Source organism: Alligator sinensis, unplaced genomic scaffold (assembly GCF_000455745.1).
Source record: "Alligator sinensis unplaced genomic scaffold, ASM45574v1 scaffold746_1, whole genome shotgun sequence".
Lineage (NCBI taxonomy): Eukaryota > Metazoa > Chordata > Crocodylia > Alligatoridae > Alligator > Alligator sinensis.
Window position 1 is genome coordinate 3,286,430 of NW_005841959.1, and position 20,028 is coordinate 3,306,457.

General features: G+C 41.1%; 1 protein-coding gene across 2 annotated transcripts in view; it reads right to left on the minus strand.

Annotated features, from left to right (window-relative positions):
• The window catches only part of DMD (dystrophin), a 1,961,037-nt gene extending 1,941,362 nt beyond the window's left edge, over positions 1-19,675 (minus strand). The window contains exon 1 of one of the 2 annotated variants that reach the window (XM_025200207.1): positions 19,613-19,675. In XM_025200207.1, coding sequence (XP_025055992.1) covers positions 19,613-19,619 — 7 coding nt within the window. In that variant the 5' untranslated portion in view covers positions 19,620-19,675. The remainder of the gene's footprint in view (positions 1-19,612) is intronic. The other variant, XM_014518487.2, reaches the window with a different exon arrangement.
• Between the last annotated feature and the right edge of the window lie 353 nt (positions 19,676-20,028).

Genomic DNA, 20,028 nt, shown 5'->3' on the forward strand with positions numbered 1-20,028 from the left:
CCATACCTCTTATTATCATTGTCAATCTTTGTACCTCTTCCATGTCCTTTTTGAAATAAGCTGTGCAAAAATGACCATGGCATTCCAGGTAATGACATCCTATTGATTTATAAAATAGCATTATACTTATTTCAGTATTATTTCCTACTCCACCAGCACCATGCCCTGACACATTCATACTGAGCAGAAGTGTTACTGAACTGTCTGCAATGATGATCATATCTTTAGTCCTGAGCTATTATAATTAATAGTCAGAAAAAGGGAAATCTCTCCAAATTTCCCAGACTCAGATGGCACAATGGTAACTTATAATTCAATAGAGAAAATAGTTGATCTATATCAACAGAGAAAAGAGTTGATTTTGTATAATATTCATTCTACACACACACACACACACACACACACACACCCCTTATTGAGAGAGAGAGAGAGAAGGTTAAGAAAACAATTCATTCAATTAATTATTTTACTGAAGATTTTTCTTTCCTCCCACCTACTTTTCTAAGAAAGAAGGCAACAGCATAATCTTGTTGTTTACTCCCTGTGGTTAACATTATTTACTTTAATATTAAACTTCAGCCCCTGCACTGTTAAATGACTGTAACTAGGATTGCAAGGGGGCTGCTCTTCAATGGCTTGAATATTCATTTGTTGCTTTGAGCCAAATGCATCCGCCAAGAGACAGCCAAACCTTGTATCATTTAAAATAAATAGAAACCACTCCATGCATTTCTAAATATGCCCAGAAATGGGCCCCTTTGATGTGTTCCTGAGACCCAATTTCCATTTGCCTTTTTTATTTCTTCTGTTTCATTATGCCGACCTTCAGAAGCTCAAACTCCTTCAAGCATTAACTGCAAACTAAATCAAGCAATTTTAGGTTACCCCTTCTCTTCCCCGTCAGAAAAAAAGTCAGGAGTCTTCCTTCTATTGCAAACCTGAACTGCCTGGAAAAAAAATTTTAAAAGCTGTGCTTTACTTAAGAATAGTAACTCAACTGATCAGTAGCTGGTGCCTGATGAATAGTACAATGTCCAAAAAATATATTGAAATATTCAAAGAATGCTTCTGTCCTGTAGAAATTTTTAGTCAGAGTAATTATATGTGCAAACCAGCTTTCTCTGGACTGAAGCTCTCTGATTTCATCACAACTTCTGCATACTTTTTCTGTCTTGCCTACCAAGCCATCTTCTTATTTATAAGAAGATGCAGAGCTATTTTCATTTGCTTACAGGCTAATCAACAAGATAAATAATTTTCAGGTGTTAAATACCATATCAAAGTGTAGAGAGAAACAACAGAGATTTCATCTGAGAATACCTCTGTCTTGAAGATTAATATGCCATTCGAATGGAAAGGTGGGGAAACAATTCTTTGAGCTACAATGAGAACAAAACACTTCCATGCTTGAATAAATATTCTATGGCTAGCCTCTGTCAGAAACAGATTAAGACACCAATCCATTTTTTCCTCAAATTAATCCTGGGATCTTCCCATTCCTCTTCCTTTCTACTTGAAATAATGATTTAAAAAAGGCAACTAGAAGTCCCAGCTATCCACATTTGATTTTGGTCACTTCTTGTGATGGTTGACATGTTTCTTCCCCAATTTCTCATCAAGCTGAATGGTTATAAATATCTATTTCACAGTTCAATTTGAGGATTAGTAGGCCAAATGCATCCCTGGGGTCCTATACAGACTTATCCCTCCCCCTAGGCCAAAATCAACCCAAAAAAACAAACAAACCCTCCTCCCAAAGATATACCAAGGTCCACAACTCATTCTTATGAGGTGGGAAATAAGCTTAGAGGTCTTGCTGTTTGGTTATATATCCTGTTGGCATTGCAGCGTTCAACATATAAAACAAGGTATTCTAAAAAATTCCAGTGAAAAAATATAGTAATCGTATGGTAATTGTAGTATCAGACAGGAAGAAAGCAGCTAAGCTTTTTATTATCATGTCTGAGATTCAGAGAACTGAAAGGGAAAAAGTCTTTCCCATAGAGTTCACAGGTTTGAATGCCATAACAAGTGGGACAAAATGGGATAAAATCCACTATATCATCCCCACAAACTGTCTATCCTTTCTCATAGTGAATCTCAAAAAGGTATCAAAATGCTTGATTAAGAATTCTGTCCACATAAGCTTCCTGCTAGGTCCTAGCAGCTAGGACGTCCCAACATGATTCTTTCAGCTAAACTCTGATTGGACCTGCATTTTTTTCACTCAAATTCAACCTCCAGGCTCACTCTTTTGATACACTTATCAACCTGAATGGCAAATGCAAAACCATAAACCTCCGGAGAATTCTCTGCAGGGCTACATCTGTTACTAAACGTAATTCTTGCTCACTCGAGGGCACACAAAATACTCTTCAGAATATATCCTTATATTTGCAGCTAGGTTTTACCACTCCTCTTCCTAGTTGCAATTAAAATAACCAAACCAACCAATTCTGGATGGTACATCTTTCTTCTCCTCTCACATACTATGTACCAAAAGTTTTCCCTTTAACCAGCTATCAGAAGAAGCTAGAATGTTCTCCCTGCAGGAATGTGCCACAGTGATCATCTAAAAAAAGATACAAGGCTCAAACGGAGTCATTAAAAACAAGTTTTATTAAGAACAAAGACAATCCAATTAAAACTAAAAGGATATCTGTGCAAGATATGTTCTGAAAATCTGAAAACTCCTATCTACATAGATAGAAGTGATACTTAGACATGAAAACAACCAATCTCTCTCTTTTCACAATAGCATGTTGTTCTTCATTTTTTTGCTCCCTGCTCTAATCTTTTAGTTTATGAGCGTGCCACCACTAGAGACAAATTTCATCTGGTACAAAATTTAGCTAGTGTGGAAGAAGGCAGAATGGCAGACAGACTGGCAATGACTTGAATTCCTAAATCACAGCTGCTCCGGCCCCAAATCCATTTAGGCCATGTACACACATACACGGGACCCAATCTACAGTGACATGGATTGCTTTAAGATGAGTGATTGTAGATTGGGTTCCAGATTGTGCACATGTTCTCCAGTGACAGAAGCTGCACCACGAATGTGATCTAAGTAATTTGGGATGGGATGGGGTGAAGGGCAGGGAGGACCAGGGGCTGGGGGGCGGGGAAGTGAAGTGGGTCTGCAGAAGGGTTTGATGGGTCACAGTTTTTTCAGGATGATAGGGGTAAGGTTGGTGCATTTGTGGGGGATAGTCAGAGGGCTAAAAATAGGGTCAGTGTTGGGGGAGTAGGAAAAGTGCAGCCTCAGGGCTGGGGTGAACCACTGGGCTTTACTAGCTGTGGGGTTGTGTTCCAAATGTGCACATATGTTCAGTTAGACTGAGCACAGGTTCACATGGTCTACATAGTGCACCTCCTTAGGTGAACTAAATTAGATTGGGCCAGAGATTTTTTGCCCAATCTGAACTCCCCCAACATATATACAGTTCAACACTTAGATTGATCAAATCCTAGTTAGGTTGAACTAAGCATAATATCTGCATGTACCCTTAGAGCAGCTGATGAGTGTCCTAAATTATACCAAGACTTTCTGGTACCTTAATGCCAAACTAGAATTGGGGGAACCACATCATGGTCCATCCTACTTCTGTCATACTTCTTTATTCTGACAGTACTATGCTGAGGATGACCATTAATGGGGGGGGGGGGGGGGGGGGGGGGATACCAAGGGGGGGGGGGGGGGGAGGGTCTGGCTACACTAGCTTTAAACCACTTATTAGTTCCCTCATGCTAGCCAAATCCTCTTGTGGCCTGTTTAGGGCCACATTCTGGCCATTTCATAATCCAGTTGGGTAACTCAAAATGAAATGGAGTGTGCGTATAAGGTGAGATTTATCTAAATGTCCAATCATACAGGTGTGCAGAGGGTTTAAATCAGCCCAAAAATGGGGTGCCCAATCTAAATTAGTTCACTTGAGCAGGTGCACTAATTTAGATCAAGATCAGGTGCACCCAATCTAAGAAAGGGTTAACCCGATCTCCAGAATGCCTCTGTGCATTCTCAGCACAGCTTCAGGACTGGGAAAGCCATAAGGCTGTGGCTTCCCACCCCCTTGACCAGGCTATTTTTAGCCTCATGATTCCCTCCCCTGACCCAGCCAACCTACCCTGTGGACTTGCAAACTTGCTCTTTGTGGATCCACAAAGTAGGCCATCTACACCTAGACAGATTGCAATGAACAATGGTTCACATTCCTAGAGGACCTGAATTTCAAGACAGTTATCTCCCTTTTACCTTCATGCCATCTCAGTTATAATACCATATTATACTACCTTCAGTCAAGGGTACCATGAATCTATGTAACTTCAAAAAGGAGTCTTCTACGGAGAGTCTATTATGCCATATCCACTATATATTTTCCCAGACCTATTACCTACTTTGGATGAACACACAGCTTCAGGTTTCTGGATTTTTTTCTTACATATGTAACTCTTAAATATATTTCCTTTGGAGGTGTTTGCCCCAAATAGGGGCCTTTTTTACATCTTTGCATCCAAGATTCATAGATTCTAGGGTCGGAAGGGACCTCAGTTGCCTATCTAATCGAACCCCCTGCCCCTGGCAGGCAAGAAAAAGGTCACCAAACCTGGGATCATATGATCCCAGCCATGTGCCTGTCCAGTCTCCTCTTGAAGACCCCCAAGAATGGGGTGACCACCCCCTCCCTTGGAAGCCTGTTCCAGATCCTGGCAACCCTGACCATGAAGAATTTTTTTTCTAATGTCCAGTCTAAACCTTCTCTCCAGTAGCTTATGGCCGTTGTTCCTTGTTGTTCCAGGGGGTGCCCTGGTAAACAGATCATCACCTACTTCATGTTTCTCTCCCCTTATGAATTTGTACGCCGCCACAAGGTCCCCTCTCAGCCTTCTGTTGGAGAGGCTGAAGAGGTTAAAGTCCCTTAGCCTTTCCTTGTAGGGCCTTCCCTGCAGGCCTCCAATCAGATGAGTGGCTCTTCTTTGGACCCTCTCCAGGTTTTCTGCATCTCACTTGAACTGCGGTATCCAGAATTGGACACAGTACTCCAGCTGTGGCTTGTCCAGTGCTGTGTAGAGAGGGAGGATCACCTCCTTGGACCTGTTTGTGAAGCACCTACGAATGCACGACAAGGTGCGATTGGCTCTGCTGACTACTTCATCACATTGACGACTCATGTTCATCCTGGAGTCAGTGACTCCAAGATCTCTTTCTGCCTCAGTGGTGCTGAGAAGGTTGCCCTCCAGCCTATAGGTATGGTGGCAGTTCTTTCTCCCTAGATGCAGCACCTTGCACTTGTCCTTACTAAATTGCATGCTGTTGCTCTCTGCCCACTTCACCATCTTCTCTAGGTCAGCCTGGAGTGTATTGTTGATTAATCCAGGTGGAAACTGTCTCATAACTGCTGTATTTGTTATTATAATGTGGGTGGGAAGGAACCCAGGAGCACATTTCATTCTGAAGTTTTGGTGTCTAGAGGAACACCTTGCCCCAGGAATTAAGGAAACACATAAGATATAATAAAGCTGTTGAAAAAAGGTGAATCAGTGCTAGAACTGTACAATGTGTGAATTAAAGAAATGCTTACATTTCATGCTGTGTCTTAAAATCACCTCAAAGTCAACTGACAGGCCTTTGCAAACTCCCTTCAACTAAAAGTGGTACTCTCTCAGTTCAGCTTTCTAGAGAACAGATAGTAGTATCTCAAAAACTACCTTCAAACTTGGCTCCTTTCCTGGCAAGCTTCACTAAAAAGATCTTATTGCTAAATGAGCATGGGGGATAATTCCTCCTACACTTTTCTTATCCATTAAGCTGGTTTTACCACAGGAGAGCTGAGGAGCTGGGGATGAAGCTTGTAGGTGTTCAGGTTATGAATATAAATGGAGATTCCTCTTCTAGTCTTGTACATATAGTTCTTTGAATAGTAATAACATTTAATTTTTAGTTTTAACGTACATAATATTGAGCCCCACCAAAAAAGTATGAATACAGCAAAAATGTCAGTTCCAGCACTGATTCACCTTTTTTCAACAGCTATATTATATCTTATGTGTTTTCTCAATTCCTGGGGCAAGGTGTTTCTCTAGACACCAAAACTTCAGAATGAAACATGCTCCTGGGTTCCTTCCCACCCATATTATAATAACAAATACAGCTGTTATGAGACAGTTTCCACCTGAATTAATCAACAATACATTCTGAGCTGGTAGACACTGACATGCAGTATGAAGTGACAGTGGAGTTAATTGGTCACAGTCTGGCACTTTTCCTCTTCCCATATAATATATGCTGGTTCCTGTCTGTTTTACTGTCATTTGCATTACATTACAGAGAGTGCAAAGTACCAAATAACCAAATGAATGTTCTCATAAGAATGATAAAAATAATAATATTGATACTTTGCATTTCTCCAGCATCTCAAACAGTTATCCCTTTGAGCTAATCATCATCATCCCCCACAAGATCAATATGCATGGAAAAAAATAAAAATGTTGTTTCTATTTACTGTAAATTACAGTTTCATTGGGTTTTCTAGCCTCAGCTTTAACTCTGCATTTGAAGAGGGAGTCCTAGCAACAGAGGAGGGGAAGCATTTTCTGTTAGTTGAGAAGGCCAGGCCAGGCATTCCAAAGGTTGGAAGGATCAAGACCACTGCCACCAAGAAGCAGCAATGGGTGGTGGTGGCTGGAGACTCCCTTCTGTGGGGAATGGAGACATCTATCTGCTGGCCTGACCTGTTGTCTCAGGAGGTGTGCTCCTGGCTTGGAGCCTGGATCCAAGATATCATGGAAAAATTACTCAGACTCATCCAGCCCTCTGACTACTACCCCATGCTGCTCATCCATGTAAGTATCCATACTGCTAGGGGAGACCTTGAGCAGATCAAAAATGACCACAGGGCTCTGGGTGCAAGGGTGAAAAGGATGGGAGCTCAGGTGGTATTCACCTCAATCCTTCCAGTCAAAGGGAAGGGTTGGGGCAGGAAAAGATTCATCCTGCATGGCTGTGGAGCTAGTGTTGCCAGCAGGGCTTTGGCTTCTTAGACTATGGGGTGTTGTTCCAAGAAGGAGGATTGCCAGGAAGAGATGGGATCCACCTGACAAAGAGAGAGAAGAGCATCTTTGCAGACAGGTTCACTAACATAGTGAGGAGGGCTTTGAACTAGGTTCAACTGGGGGAAGGAGACCAAAGCCCTGAGTTAAGTGGGGAAGTCAGTGAATTGGAGGAAGAATAAGGAGGAGGAGGGCACCAGAGGGGAGGCCTTCTCATTCTTCCTGAGAAAGTAGGGGACTCAGCTAGTTACCTCAGTGCTTGTACCTGAATGACAGGAGCCTGGGAAACAAGCAGGAAGAACTGGAAATCCTCTCACAGTTCTGGAACTATGACATGACTGGAATAACAGAGACTTGGTGGGATAGATCACATCACTGTCATGGATGGGTACAAACTGTTAAGGAAGGACAGACGAGAGAAAAGGAGGAGGAGTTGCACTATATGTAAAAGAGCTGTATGATTGCTTAGAACTCCAGTACAGTAAGAAACTAGAGATAGACCCATTGAAAGTCTCTGGGTTAGGGTCAGAGGGGAGAGCAACAAGTGTGATGTCATGGCAGGGGTCTGTTATAGACCACCAAACCAGGAGGATGAGATAGATGAGTCCTTCTTCAAACAGTCCAATTTTCTGATCACAGGCCCTGGCTCTCATGGGGCATTTCAATTACCCTGGTATCTGCTGGGAGGGCAATACAGCAGTGCACAGGCAATCCAGGAAGGTTTTGGAGAGTGTTGGGGACAACTTCCTGGTGCAAGTGCTGGAGTGGCCAACTAGGGGCCATGGTCTTCTTGACCTGCTGCTCACAAACGGAAGGATTGGTGGGAGATGTAGTAGTGAATGGCAACTTGGGCAGCAACAAGCAGAAAATTATTGAGCTCAGGATCCAGAGGAAAGGAAGGATGGAGAGCAGCAGAGTAAGAACCCTGGACTTCAAAAAAGCAGACTTCAACTCACTCAGAAAACTCATGGGCAGAATACCCTAGGAAGACACTCTGAGGGAGGGAGGAGTCCAGGACAGCTAGCTATACTTTAAAGAAGCCTTACTGAGAGTGCAGGAGCAAACCATCCTGATGTGCAGGAAGACTAGCAAGTATGGCAGAAGACCAGCTTGGCTTAGAAGGGAACTCTTCAGTAAAATAAATCACAAAAAGTGAGCTTATAAGATGTGGAAACTTGGACAAATAACTAGGGAAGAATATAAGAGCATTGCTTGGGCATGCAGAAATTAAGTCAGGAAGGCCAAATTGCAATGGGAGTTGCAGCTGGCAAGGGATGTAAAGGATAACAAGAAGGGTTTCTACAAGGATGTTGGTAGCAAGAGGGGGATCAGGAAAATTGTGGGTCCCATATGACAGAGGACAGAGAAAATACTTAAGTGCTCAATGCTTTTTTGCCTCAGTCTTCACAGGCAAAGTCAGCTCCCAGACCACAGCACCAGGCAGGACAGTTTGCAGAGGAGGTGAGCAGCCCTCAGTGGTGAAAGAACAGATTAGGGACTATTTAGAAAAGCTGGATGTGTACAGGTTCATGGAGCTGGACCTGATGCACCTCAGGATGATGAGGGAGATGGCTGATGTGATTGCAGAGCCATCATTGTTGAAAACTCATGGCAATCAGGAGAGGTCCCTGATTAATTGGAAAAGGGCAAACATGGTGCCCATATTTAAGAAAGGGAAAAAGAAGGATCCAGGGAACTACAGATCAGTCAGCCTCACCTCTGTCCCTGGAAAAATCATGGAGAAGATTCTCAAGGAATCCATTTCTAAGCACTAAAGGGAGAAAAGGGTGATTAGGAAGAGTCAGCATGGATTCACCAGGGGCAAATCATGCCTGACCAACCAGATTGCCTTCTATGATGAGATGTCTGCCTCTGAGGATGCAGAGAGATGGGTGGATGTGGTGTACCTTGATTTTAGCAAGGCTTTTGATATGATCTCCCTCAACATTCTTGCAGGCAAGCTAAGGAAATATGGGATGGATGGGTGGACTGTAAGGTGGATAGAAAACTGGCTGGAGCATTGGGCTCAGAGAGAAGTAATCAATGGCTCGATGTCTAGCTGGCCACTGGTAGAAAGTGGAGTATCCCAGGGGTTGGTCCTGGGGCCAGGTTTGTTCAATGTCTTCATCAAGGGCCTGGAAGTTGGCATAGAATGCACCCTTAGTAAGTCTGCAGATGATACCAAGCTTGGGGGAGTAAGAGATACACTGCAGGGTAGGGCTAGGATTCAGTGACCTAGACAAATTGGGGGTTTGGGCCAAAGGTATACTCATGAGGTTCAACAGAGACAAGTGCAAAGCCCTGTACTTAGGAGGGAAGAAGCCCATGCATCAGTGCAGGCTGGAGGTTGATTGGCTGTGCAGCAGCTCTGCAGAAAAGGAGCTGGGGGTTACAGTGAATAATAAACTGAATGTGAGCCAAAAGTGTGCCCTTGTTGCCAAGAAGGCTAATGGCATACTGGGCTGCACTGGTAGGTGTGTTGCCAATAGTTCAAAGGAAGTGATTATTCCTCTGTATTTAGCACTGGTGAGGCCACATCTAGAGTACTGTGTTTAGTTTTGGGCCCCTCAATACAGAAAGGATATGGATAAATTGGAGAGAATCCAGCAAAAGGCAATGACAATGGTGATGGGGCTGGGGAACCTGATTTATGGGGAGAAGCTGAGGGAACTGGGCTTATTTAGTCTAGAAAAGAGAAGACTGAGGGGTGATTTAATAGCAGTCTTCTACTACCTGAAGTGGGGTTCAAAAGAGGATGGAGCTAGACTATTCTCAGTGCTGGCAGGTGACAGAATAAGAAGCAATGGTCTCAAGTTGCAGCAAGGGAAGTCTAAGTTAGCTATATTAGGAAGAATTCTCTCACTAGGAGGGTAGTAAAACACTGAAACAGATTACTCAGAGTGGTGGTAGAAGCTCCATCCTTGGAAGTTTTCAAGACCCCTCTAGACAAAGCTTTGGCTGAGTTGATCTAGTTGGGAATGGTCCTGTTTTGAGCAGGGCGGGTGGACTAGATGATCTCCTCAGGTCCCTTCCAACCCTAATTTCCTATGATTCTATGAAAAGCAAACTTTAAGTCACTCTGGGAACTGAAGTGCAGGATCCCTGGGGAGGCCAATCTGAGGGGGAGAGGAGTTCAGGATATCTGGTTGTACTTTAAAGAACTTTACTGAGAATGCAGGAAGAAACCATCCTGAGGTCCAGGAAGACTAGGAAGTATAAAAGAAAACCAGCTTAGCATAACAGGGAACTCTTCAGTGAAATAACACACAAAAAGGAAGTTTACAAGAAGTGGATACTTGGACAAACAACTAGGGAGGAGTATAAGAGTATTGCTCAGGCATGCAAGCATGAAATCAGGCAGGTCAAAGCACAGTTGGAGCTGCAGCTAGCAAGGGATGTGAGAGGTAACAAGAAGGGTTTCTGTAAGTATGTCAACAACAAGGGGAAGATCAGGGAAAGGGTGGGTCCCTTACTGAATGGAGAAGGCAATCCACTAGTGATAGAGGATGCGGAAAAGGCTAACGTACTCAATGCCTTTTTCATCTCAGTCTTCACAGGCAAGGTCACCTCCCAAACTACTGCACCAGGCAGCACAGTTTGGGGAAGAGATGAGTAGCCCTCAGTGGTAAAAGAACAGTTTAGGGACTATTTAGAAAAGCTGGATGTGTACAAGCCCATGGGCCTGGATAGGATGCACCCATAGGTGGTGACGGAGTTGGTCCATGTGACTGTAGAGCTGCTGGCCATCATCTTTGAAAATTCATGGCGACTCGGAGAGGTCCCAGCTGATCGGAAAAGGACAAATATTAGTGGCTATCTTTAAGAAAGGGAAAAAGGAGGATTCAGGGAACTACAGACTGGTCAACTTCACCTCAGTCCCTGGAAAAATCATGGAGCAGGTCCTCAAGGAATCAATTTCTAAGCAGTTGGAGAAGGTGATTAGGAACAGTCAACAGAGATTCATCAAGGGCAAGTCATGACTTGACCACCATGATTGCTTTCTGTGATGAGATGACTGGCTCTGTGCATGTGGGGAGACCAGTGGATGTGATATACTTTGACTTTAGCAAGGCTTTAGATATGGTCTCTCACAGCATTCTCGCGAACAAGATACCTGTAAAACGTAATGGAAGGCGTCCTCAGCAAGATTACAGATGACACCAAGCTGCAGGGAGTAGTAGATATACTGGAGGGTAGGGCTAGGATTCAGAGAAACCTCACCAAATTGAAAGATTAGACCAAAAGAAATCTCATGAGGTTCAATAAGGACAACTGCAAAGTCCTGCACTGAGGATGGAACAATCTTTCTAGGATTTAGGATGGGCTGGGGACTGGCTGGCTAAGCAGCAACTCTGCAGAAAAGGACATGGGGATTACAGTGGACAATAAGCTGAATGTGAGACAACATCCTGTCCCCATTGTGAGGAAGGCTAATGACATGCTGAGCTGCATTTAAAGGACCACTGCTGGTAGTATAAAGGAAGTGATTCTTCCCTTCTATTCAGCACTGGTGAGGCCACATCTGGAGTACTGTGTCCAGTTTTGGGCCCCCCAGTACAGAAAGTTGGAGAGGAACTAGCAGAGGACAATGAAAATGGTTAGGGGTTTGGAGCACCTAATTTATGGGGAGAAGCTGAGAGAACTGGGCTTTAGTCTGGAGAAGAGAAGACAGAGAAGGGATTTAGTAGAAGCTTTCAATTACCTGAAGGAAGGTTCCAAAGAGGATGGAGCTAGACTGTTCTCAGTGGTGGCAGAACAAGGAGCAAAGGTCTCAAGTTGCAGCAAGGAGAAGTTCAGTTTAGATATAAGAAAACGTCTCTCATAAGGAGGGTAGTAAAGCACTGAAACAGGTTACTCAGAAAGGTTGTGGACTCTACATCCTTGGAGGTTTTTAAGACCTGGCTAGGTTTTTAAGGCCCAGCTGGGATGATCCTGCTTAGAGCAGGGGGTAGATGACCCCCTGAGGGGGTAGATGATCTCCTGAGGTCCCTTCCAATCCTAATTGTCTATGTTTCTATGGTCTGATTTTGGGGATAGGAAGTCAAACTCCTTTTGTTAATTATGTGTAATTCCTTGGCATTGGAAAGTACTTTTACCCGTGCCTCATAAAGTGCCATACACATTGTTGTCACACAATAAATAATAAAATACTTACATTAAAAAGTAGTAAAATTATAAAGGGTTGTTGCAAAAGCAAAGATAACTTTCTAAGAAGCTACTGATGTATTTTCTGCAACAGAGCTGATTGTGCCATTGCTTATACAAGAGGTTAACCAGGTCACTCAAGAACCATAATAAATACCAATTTAAATAAGGCTTCCTTAAAAATACATTTGTATACATTTCTTCCAGCCACAAACTTAGTTTGACATTATAGTCATGGAGAAATGTACTCTTTCTTTATTGTTTTACCACCTTCATTGTCTGCTGTGACACTTCACTCGACTTTCATAATACAGAAGAGATTACACCTAATGGCCATCTGGCTTAATAGACAATGCCTCTGAGGACAGTGCAGGATTAGGTGTCATTACTGATGCTAAGAACTTACTTCATAAAGCACTTCTACATGTTCAAAGAGATTACGGATATTAATTAAGTCTTTGCTTCTCAGAGAGATAGGTAACAAATATTATTCTAAACTGAGAAACCAACAGTGATAGCTGGGAGTAGAACCCTATAACTCCCATCACTTAGCCATACACCTCAGGCAATGGTCCGGTGTTTTATCATTTACTGTCTCAGTCTTGTCCAATCCTAGCTGCTTACTTTGTCAAAACTGGCCACTCATCTAATCTCATTACTCCTGAAGGTTTGAAATGGAATGAGTCTGAGAGCAAACATAATTAGTTACTGGGATTTACTAACATCTGTAGCATGTTTTTTGCTCTTAACTTTTGAGGGCAAATTATTGGAAATGACACACGAGGATTTAGTCACAAGATTAACCTGACTGGAATCCTGGGAAAATCATTTTATTTTTTGTTTTTTTAATATGTGTTTCTAAGTGTTCACATTGATGCAGGTATTAGATCAAACTCCTTCTCTGTTTCTCAATAACCTGGAACAAGTCCACATAAAAATATATATATATAAAAAAGTAAATAACTTTGCAACTAATCCTATGCTTATGCCTGGCTTTGAATAACATATACAACATTGAACAGCAAACACTTCAAAAGAAAAAGCATTCAATAAATCATGCATTTGTTGTGAACAACAGCCTGTTTTAATGACTTCAAAACTCTGTCGAAGATCATCCACCAGGTCCATATGCAATTGCTCTAACAGATCATGGCCATAATAATTTGGAAAAAAATAAAGAATAATATTTGGAAAATGCACACCCAGATTTAATGCTTTCCACCCGATCCACTATCTTGGCAATTATTATGCACTTCCAACTGAGAGCTTATGTTCATTGTATAAGATATTAGACTGTCCTTTTCAGTGCTTTGTAATCCCCATCTCATACCAAATAAAAGCAGCAGTGGCCGCCTGTACTATGTCAAAGTCAGTAGCACCAAAAAGATCATTTATTTAACTAAATGGGTGAACAACACTATTCTGCCTTGTCTTTTGAACAGCAAAGTTTGTAACTGTGGAAGATTTATTAATTCCATTTGTAGCCATCAATATCAAATTACAGAGGAGTTACCATTGTCACTATGTAATAAGAGGAAATAAACATATATTAAACATAAGTATATTGTGAAAATATACAAATGGTTTTCTTGAAAAAAGACAAATGATGAATCTTTTATCTGTATCTTTGTGTTGTTTGTTGCAACAATATATGCGAGTTGCATGAAGACTGTATATTAATACTGCTACTCCTTAAAAAGTGTACTAAAAAGAGGATGCAATGGTTTTATATCATGTGGTTTTTAACTTTTAGGGTGACACATTGATGTAAATATGAGGAGCTGTCACTTAAGGAAGCTGACCCCATGAATTCTAGGCTAGGGACAGACATTATGCATAAACTGGTATAAGTGATCAAAAACTGGTCTATACCTGTAACAGAACAGAGTTTCAGTGCACATAGACTGGTTTCAAAATGGTAGAAACTAGTTTAAGATGGGCCTGGATGCATGTAGACTGTTCCTTCCCCTTCCCCCCTCCCCCCAGGCTTGGCAGTGGCTAGCAAACCGGGAGGAACACTCAAGCACCCTCCACTTTTTGGAATCACTAGTGTAGATTTCTGTGTGCCTTGGTCAATGATGAAGCCTGAACATGAGCTGCATTCATTACTGGTCCAATCTACGCAGCTTAGAGAAACCTGCAAGCACCGGATCAATTCCACCTCAGGCTTTTTGACAGTCTGTACGTAGCCCAATATGCTTTATACCTAAGCATCAGAGAGACGGAGAAGGACAAGAAAGCAAGAGTGTGATTTACACTGAGGAAACACTTTCAAGTGGCTTCATTTTCCTCGATGTATTTAAAGTTTGTTTTTCCCCCCTGCCTGTGTGACAGGTCACAGAGAGGAGGGAGACTAATTATGAGCACTGGACAAGACCAAAGAAGCACTTTGCACATTTCAGCCTCTTAAATTTCTTTAAATATTCAGTTCAGTCAGTCCCAATGTGAGGTGGCACTGCTGCAGGGACTTCCAGTGTTCTTGAGGATATATTCATGACACAAACACTTTTTCTATTTTGATTTCTTTGTAAATAAATAAAGCATAAATAAATAAGGTATTGTTTCTCTCTACAGAGGACACAAATGCAAGTGATAAGGAATGTCTAAGCATTGACCTCACTACAAGTCAGTACTCTGTCTCCCAATGAGGGCCTTTCTGTGAAATCCCCTTTTTCTTCTTCCATACACACTGACTCCATAAAACAATACACACAAGCTTTCTAGCTTTTCAGTGACTTCGGTCATCTTTTGATATTGTACAGCTGGACCTATTGCTTTTGAAATCAACTCAACTCATACTTAGTAGCTGGACCATGAGTCTATGAGAAGGGGGAAGGCATACTTTCTGTCATGTAAAAGGAGAAATACTGGAGTAGAGCTGAAAGCCTACTCCTCATTTTTGTGTTGTCAAGTCTATGCTCTCAGGGAGGGAGTCTTGTTGGAAGGTCTTTGGGGTTTCTTTTAACTACCTCAAAATCATAACTGGTGAGCCTAGAATCTACATCTAGCATAGAGATGTAGTCTATCTCCATGTCTTACTCTTACTTGACTTCATTCTAGGCCCAGCAGGTGCATTGTGGCTTAAGGTCAACTGAGACCTTCCTACCTACCCAAACAGTATCATATTGTGTTCCCTTGGATAAAATGGTAGGAGAAACTTCAGGCCACTTCTCTTGAAGAAAATAAATGTGAATGCTAAAAAAAGTATGTTCAGAGTTTCGGGATATATTGTTTCAGAGTGGCAGATTATTGGAAAAATCCCTCCACTGTGGGAAAGACGTACATCTGAGGTTAACTCAGAAGTTCTGACACTGGCACTAGGACAATTTTAAAAGGAAATTACTACTGTGTTTTTTAAGAATGTCATCCTGCCTCTTAAAAAAACAGAACAAAAGAAAAAAAATACAAAAAATGGCTACGGGAGTATCCTGATTTTTGCTTTTAAGATAGCATTACCCTGTCACCAAAATATTAGAATTTCTAACCAGACTGGAAAGAAGCAAACAAGGTTGTCTAAGAATCAATATGATTCCTGGGAACCTAATCTTCCCTGCCATTCAAATGGGGCATGTCTACACATCGCCCTATGGTAATATAGCAATGTGCTACATCACCATATGGAGCACTATGGCGATATAGTGATCTTGCAGGTCTACACCTGGTCACCAGCATGCCACTACAACAACACAGCAGTTAAATCTGTGTGTCACATGCACAGCACTAACCACCAGGACTGCACCATGCTTTAGTACTTCCAAAAGGACTTTTGGAAGTACTAAAGCACAGCACCGTAGCAGCATCACCATATAGCGTTGTGTAGACATGCCCATGAAGTCCCACATTCGGCCATACTGACAGCAAGTTTCTTCCAAATGCCAGTCCCACCATTGTTGATAGAGTCTTGCCTTTGTCCTTCCCCACCCACCTGAGACCTTCTCAAGAAATGGGACTTTTGGAGCATTAGGAAGATGTGACAACCCCTTCTCACATCTTCTCCTAGCGAGACCCATCTACCAACCATAGGATTCTAGAGTTCACCATTCTTGATTTTACTATCACCTGATAACTGTGTTGTTTCTTGTCTGCCCATGCTGTCTAGTACATACTCCTAATCTCAGTCTCAGACTGTCTTTCCTCTTGCTTCTCACTGTTTACATCCCAGGTCTTCCCCTTCAGCTCTCATACAACATCCATTGCATCTGTGCCCTACCATTTCTCTCCTGCACCTAATCTCATCTTTTCTCAGTTTAATTCCCATAAGCACAAAACACTAAGACTTGAAATACCCTGTAAACAACCATAATCTGTATTAAGATTTAAAAATCTTCTATTGTATAGAACCTTAAATACCATCAAGATGTGGATGTAACCTAGTAAACCTGCTACATGATTTGTCAGTCTTCTCTGTTCACTTAACTCAATGACTTATTTTATTATGCTCATTTGCAAATTATGTTCAAACACATTACAGACTAACTTGGAACATCTAACACAATAGGTTCCTTATGCTTGGTTCAGGATCCAGGCCAAAACAGAATAGAAATTATAGTAGTAGCTATGAACAAGTTATATGCCTGAAAAATAATTGTCACCTTTTTCTTCCTCCACCCAAAACAACTCTGCAGTTCTCCCTTAAATATGTCTTGCTAATATAAGAAAACCAAGCAACTATGTCTTAAGTATATAGACACTGCCAGATTGCACATGTGCTACCATGTGTAAACATACATGTCCCTGCCACAAATTAAGACCTGGTATAGAATTCCTTACACCAATCACTGAACACACCCCCAAATTTGGGAGTACTCAAATATTTCTGGTTTTGGCTCATTTCTAAATATAATATGTTGTGTGTTAGCTGCATAAGTCAAGTGTGTTTAGAAATAATACATACAAAGAGGTAGACTTTATGCAATTCTACTGGAAAATCATCTGTTTGGTCGGGTTGTTTCCTCTTCTCTTTAATTTAATTTATTTCGCTACCAAAGCTTCTCTGAGAAAACACACACACACATCTAAATATCATCCTTCATCTAGCATCTTGTGAAACAGTAAAAGAAAAGGAATAGACTGGTTGTCTCCTTTAACCCCAACAATTCTTAGATTTCATGACTTTAAGGTTGGCAGGATTTTTTTTTCTAGTCATCATTATAAAAATTGGTTACCTTACTAGATAGCTTTCCCCAGGCCATTATACTGTAGGTCTATAAATAATCAACTGCTAGCTCCACCTAGTGTCTTCTTAATTCATCAGTAAAACAAAAAGCTAAAAGCAATTACTATTGGCAAAATGTAAGTAAACCATAAAAACCCTGTTTCGAAATGGATGGTAGCCACAGATGGCATGCAATTATGATACTTTCATCAAAAGCTAAACCATATTTTAAGTAACTATTGTACAGGTGTAGTCAGCCAGTATCCTTCCAGCAAGGCACAAGTGACAGCTTCATGGTAGCAAATATACTCAGTGGATAATGGTTGGATTAAATGTTCTCTTGAGGTCCTTTTCAGCCTTACTTCTCTATGATATAACAATTTTACTATTATTCTGAAAAGGGGAATGGAACTTAAGCTGTTTAAATGGGATATATACTCTATTACATTCATAATCAACTACAAAGACAGTTTCCCCTTCAAGCTAACAGAACCATTCTGCAAGAGCAAGACAGCATTTTTATCATCATCATCTGAACTACAGAATGATTTGTGATCATGTAAACATGACAGTGAGTTTAGTTGTGTACTGTAAGGGCTGGTCTTTGTCCAATAGTAATAGTTTAAATGGTCTCACTGAAGTAAGCAAATAAAAGCTCAAACCACCACACAGTATATTAGTTTTACTGATCTCTATTTTAAAACTTTTTAAATGCTAGTTTGGTGCTGTGTATTTGAAACCATCTTTCTAAAAAAATTACTAAAGTTCTACTCCATAATGTTTAGGGTTCATCCTGATCTTCTCTTGAAATCTACTCAACATTAAAAGTTAGAACACACCAATGAACAGTACATTAAGAACAATATGCAGACATTATCTTTGCAAACATATATTAATCTAGCAGGAAGTTTAATGACAACATATTTATGCCCTAAATTAATAAGTTAATTTAGCATAACCTTATTTTGTGGACTATTAGGTTTGCTCCACTGATAACCATACTTCAGGAGTGAGGGTGTGTGGGGATGGGAGGGCGACAGGTTCTTCCTTACAGTCACAAAATAACTCTTTTACTTGTTCCTGGAACAATCTACACCAAGATAATTGACATCTATTTTAAACCATCACCTGCACAAAACATTTTAGGGGGTTTCACCCTAGTGGTCATAACATATATTTCAATATGTGCAATTTATCTTTAATGACTGCTCAGGGTGGCAGAGACAGAGAGGGTGAGAAAGTACGTGCATCTGTGTGTACACACACGCGTATGTGCCTGCATGCATGAAAGTAATACAAATACCCCCCAAAAAAAACAAAAACAATCTAGCTTTAAATAAGCCAAAACTTTTTTGTTACAGTCAGTTGAAACTTATGCTTATATCTCATCTGGTTTAAAGTATTTACAACTGCAATGCAATGACTGTCAAAAAAAATTACTGCAGCATAGAATATCACTTTAATAAAATGCATGTAAGCTAATACTGTGTAATGTTTCCAAAAATAAAAGAATACCCCAATTTTCAATAATTTAGCATTTACTGTCATTTCTCATTAACAGCTTTCAAAATCCGATCTGAAACAAGCTGATACGGAGAAATTAAGAGCAGTAATCAAGCAAGAAATGATAGACCAGCTGGGTAGACATCAAGTTGGCAAAACGTGAATACAGTTCAATAGCTGAAACAGATGCTGGAGTTGTTGAAAAACCCTGCAGGAGATATTGATATATTTTCTTCATATATACCGAACAACCAAATAAATGTCAAGAGCTAAAAATTGATGAGGAACAAATCCGGTCAAAAAGAAACTAATTATAAAACATAAACCTGCAGTAATATTTGTTCATTATATCACAACATTCAATACAAGCACCTACATTTCCTCAGACTTCCTAAATATGCCAATATATCAATCAGAGCTTGCTACTAAATCATATGGAGCCTTTTTTTTTAGTGTTTGGTTTCCCATCTGTTTGTTTCTATCTACCTGGAGGTGCTCAGACTCTTAGAAAATACTTTATTCTTTAATCTCCTCCTCCCATAGCACTCTCTTTCAGACAAGTTGGAGGCAAGCACAAAAAACGTAACGCAAGCATAAAAGCAAAATGGATTTTTCCTTGCAAAAGCAACATTGTTTTCAGAGTTTCAAGACCCCAGCAACAAATCCTCTGCCATCAACAGCAGCTCATTCTAACATATGCTTTGTCATGGTCAGTTTCTAATTACATTCATAATGATGCAACGGCTTCGATAATCCTACCTTCCATGCCAGCTGCTTTTCTTGTCACTCCATCATGCCAATAAGTTGGCTGCTGTAACAAATCAAGATAGTGCAAAACAGCATCTTTTCCCTGCATCTGTCATCTTCCTGAAAGCATTCTATTACTGCCGACTGCTGGGAACCAGAAAGTCTATTTGAATTCCAACAGCTCCCCTTTCGCATGATTCAAGTTAGGTTAGGTGGGCATGCCTAACATGATTCTCTCCGTCATTTATTATGCAGCTGCAACACCGTCGGTGTGGTAACCACTCTGACTTTATCTGATACGTCAGTCTCAAACCTATACCTCAGTGCAAACACACATGAGCCACAGAAGCATCCTGCATTTAATGAGCATTCTCTCTGCCTAAAAACCAGTGTATCTGCAAATCTGTTTCAAATCCTAGTTCACATTG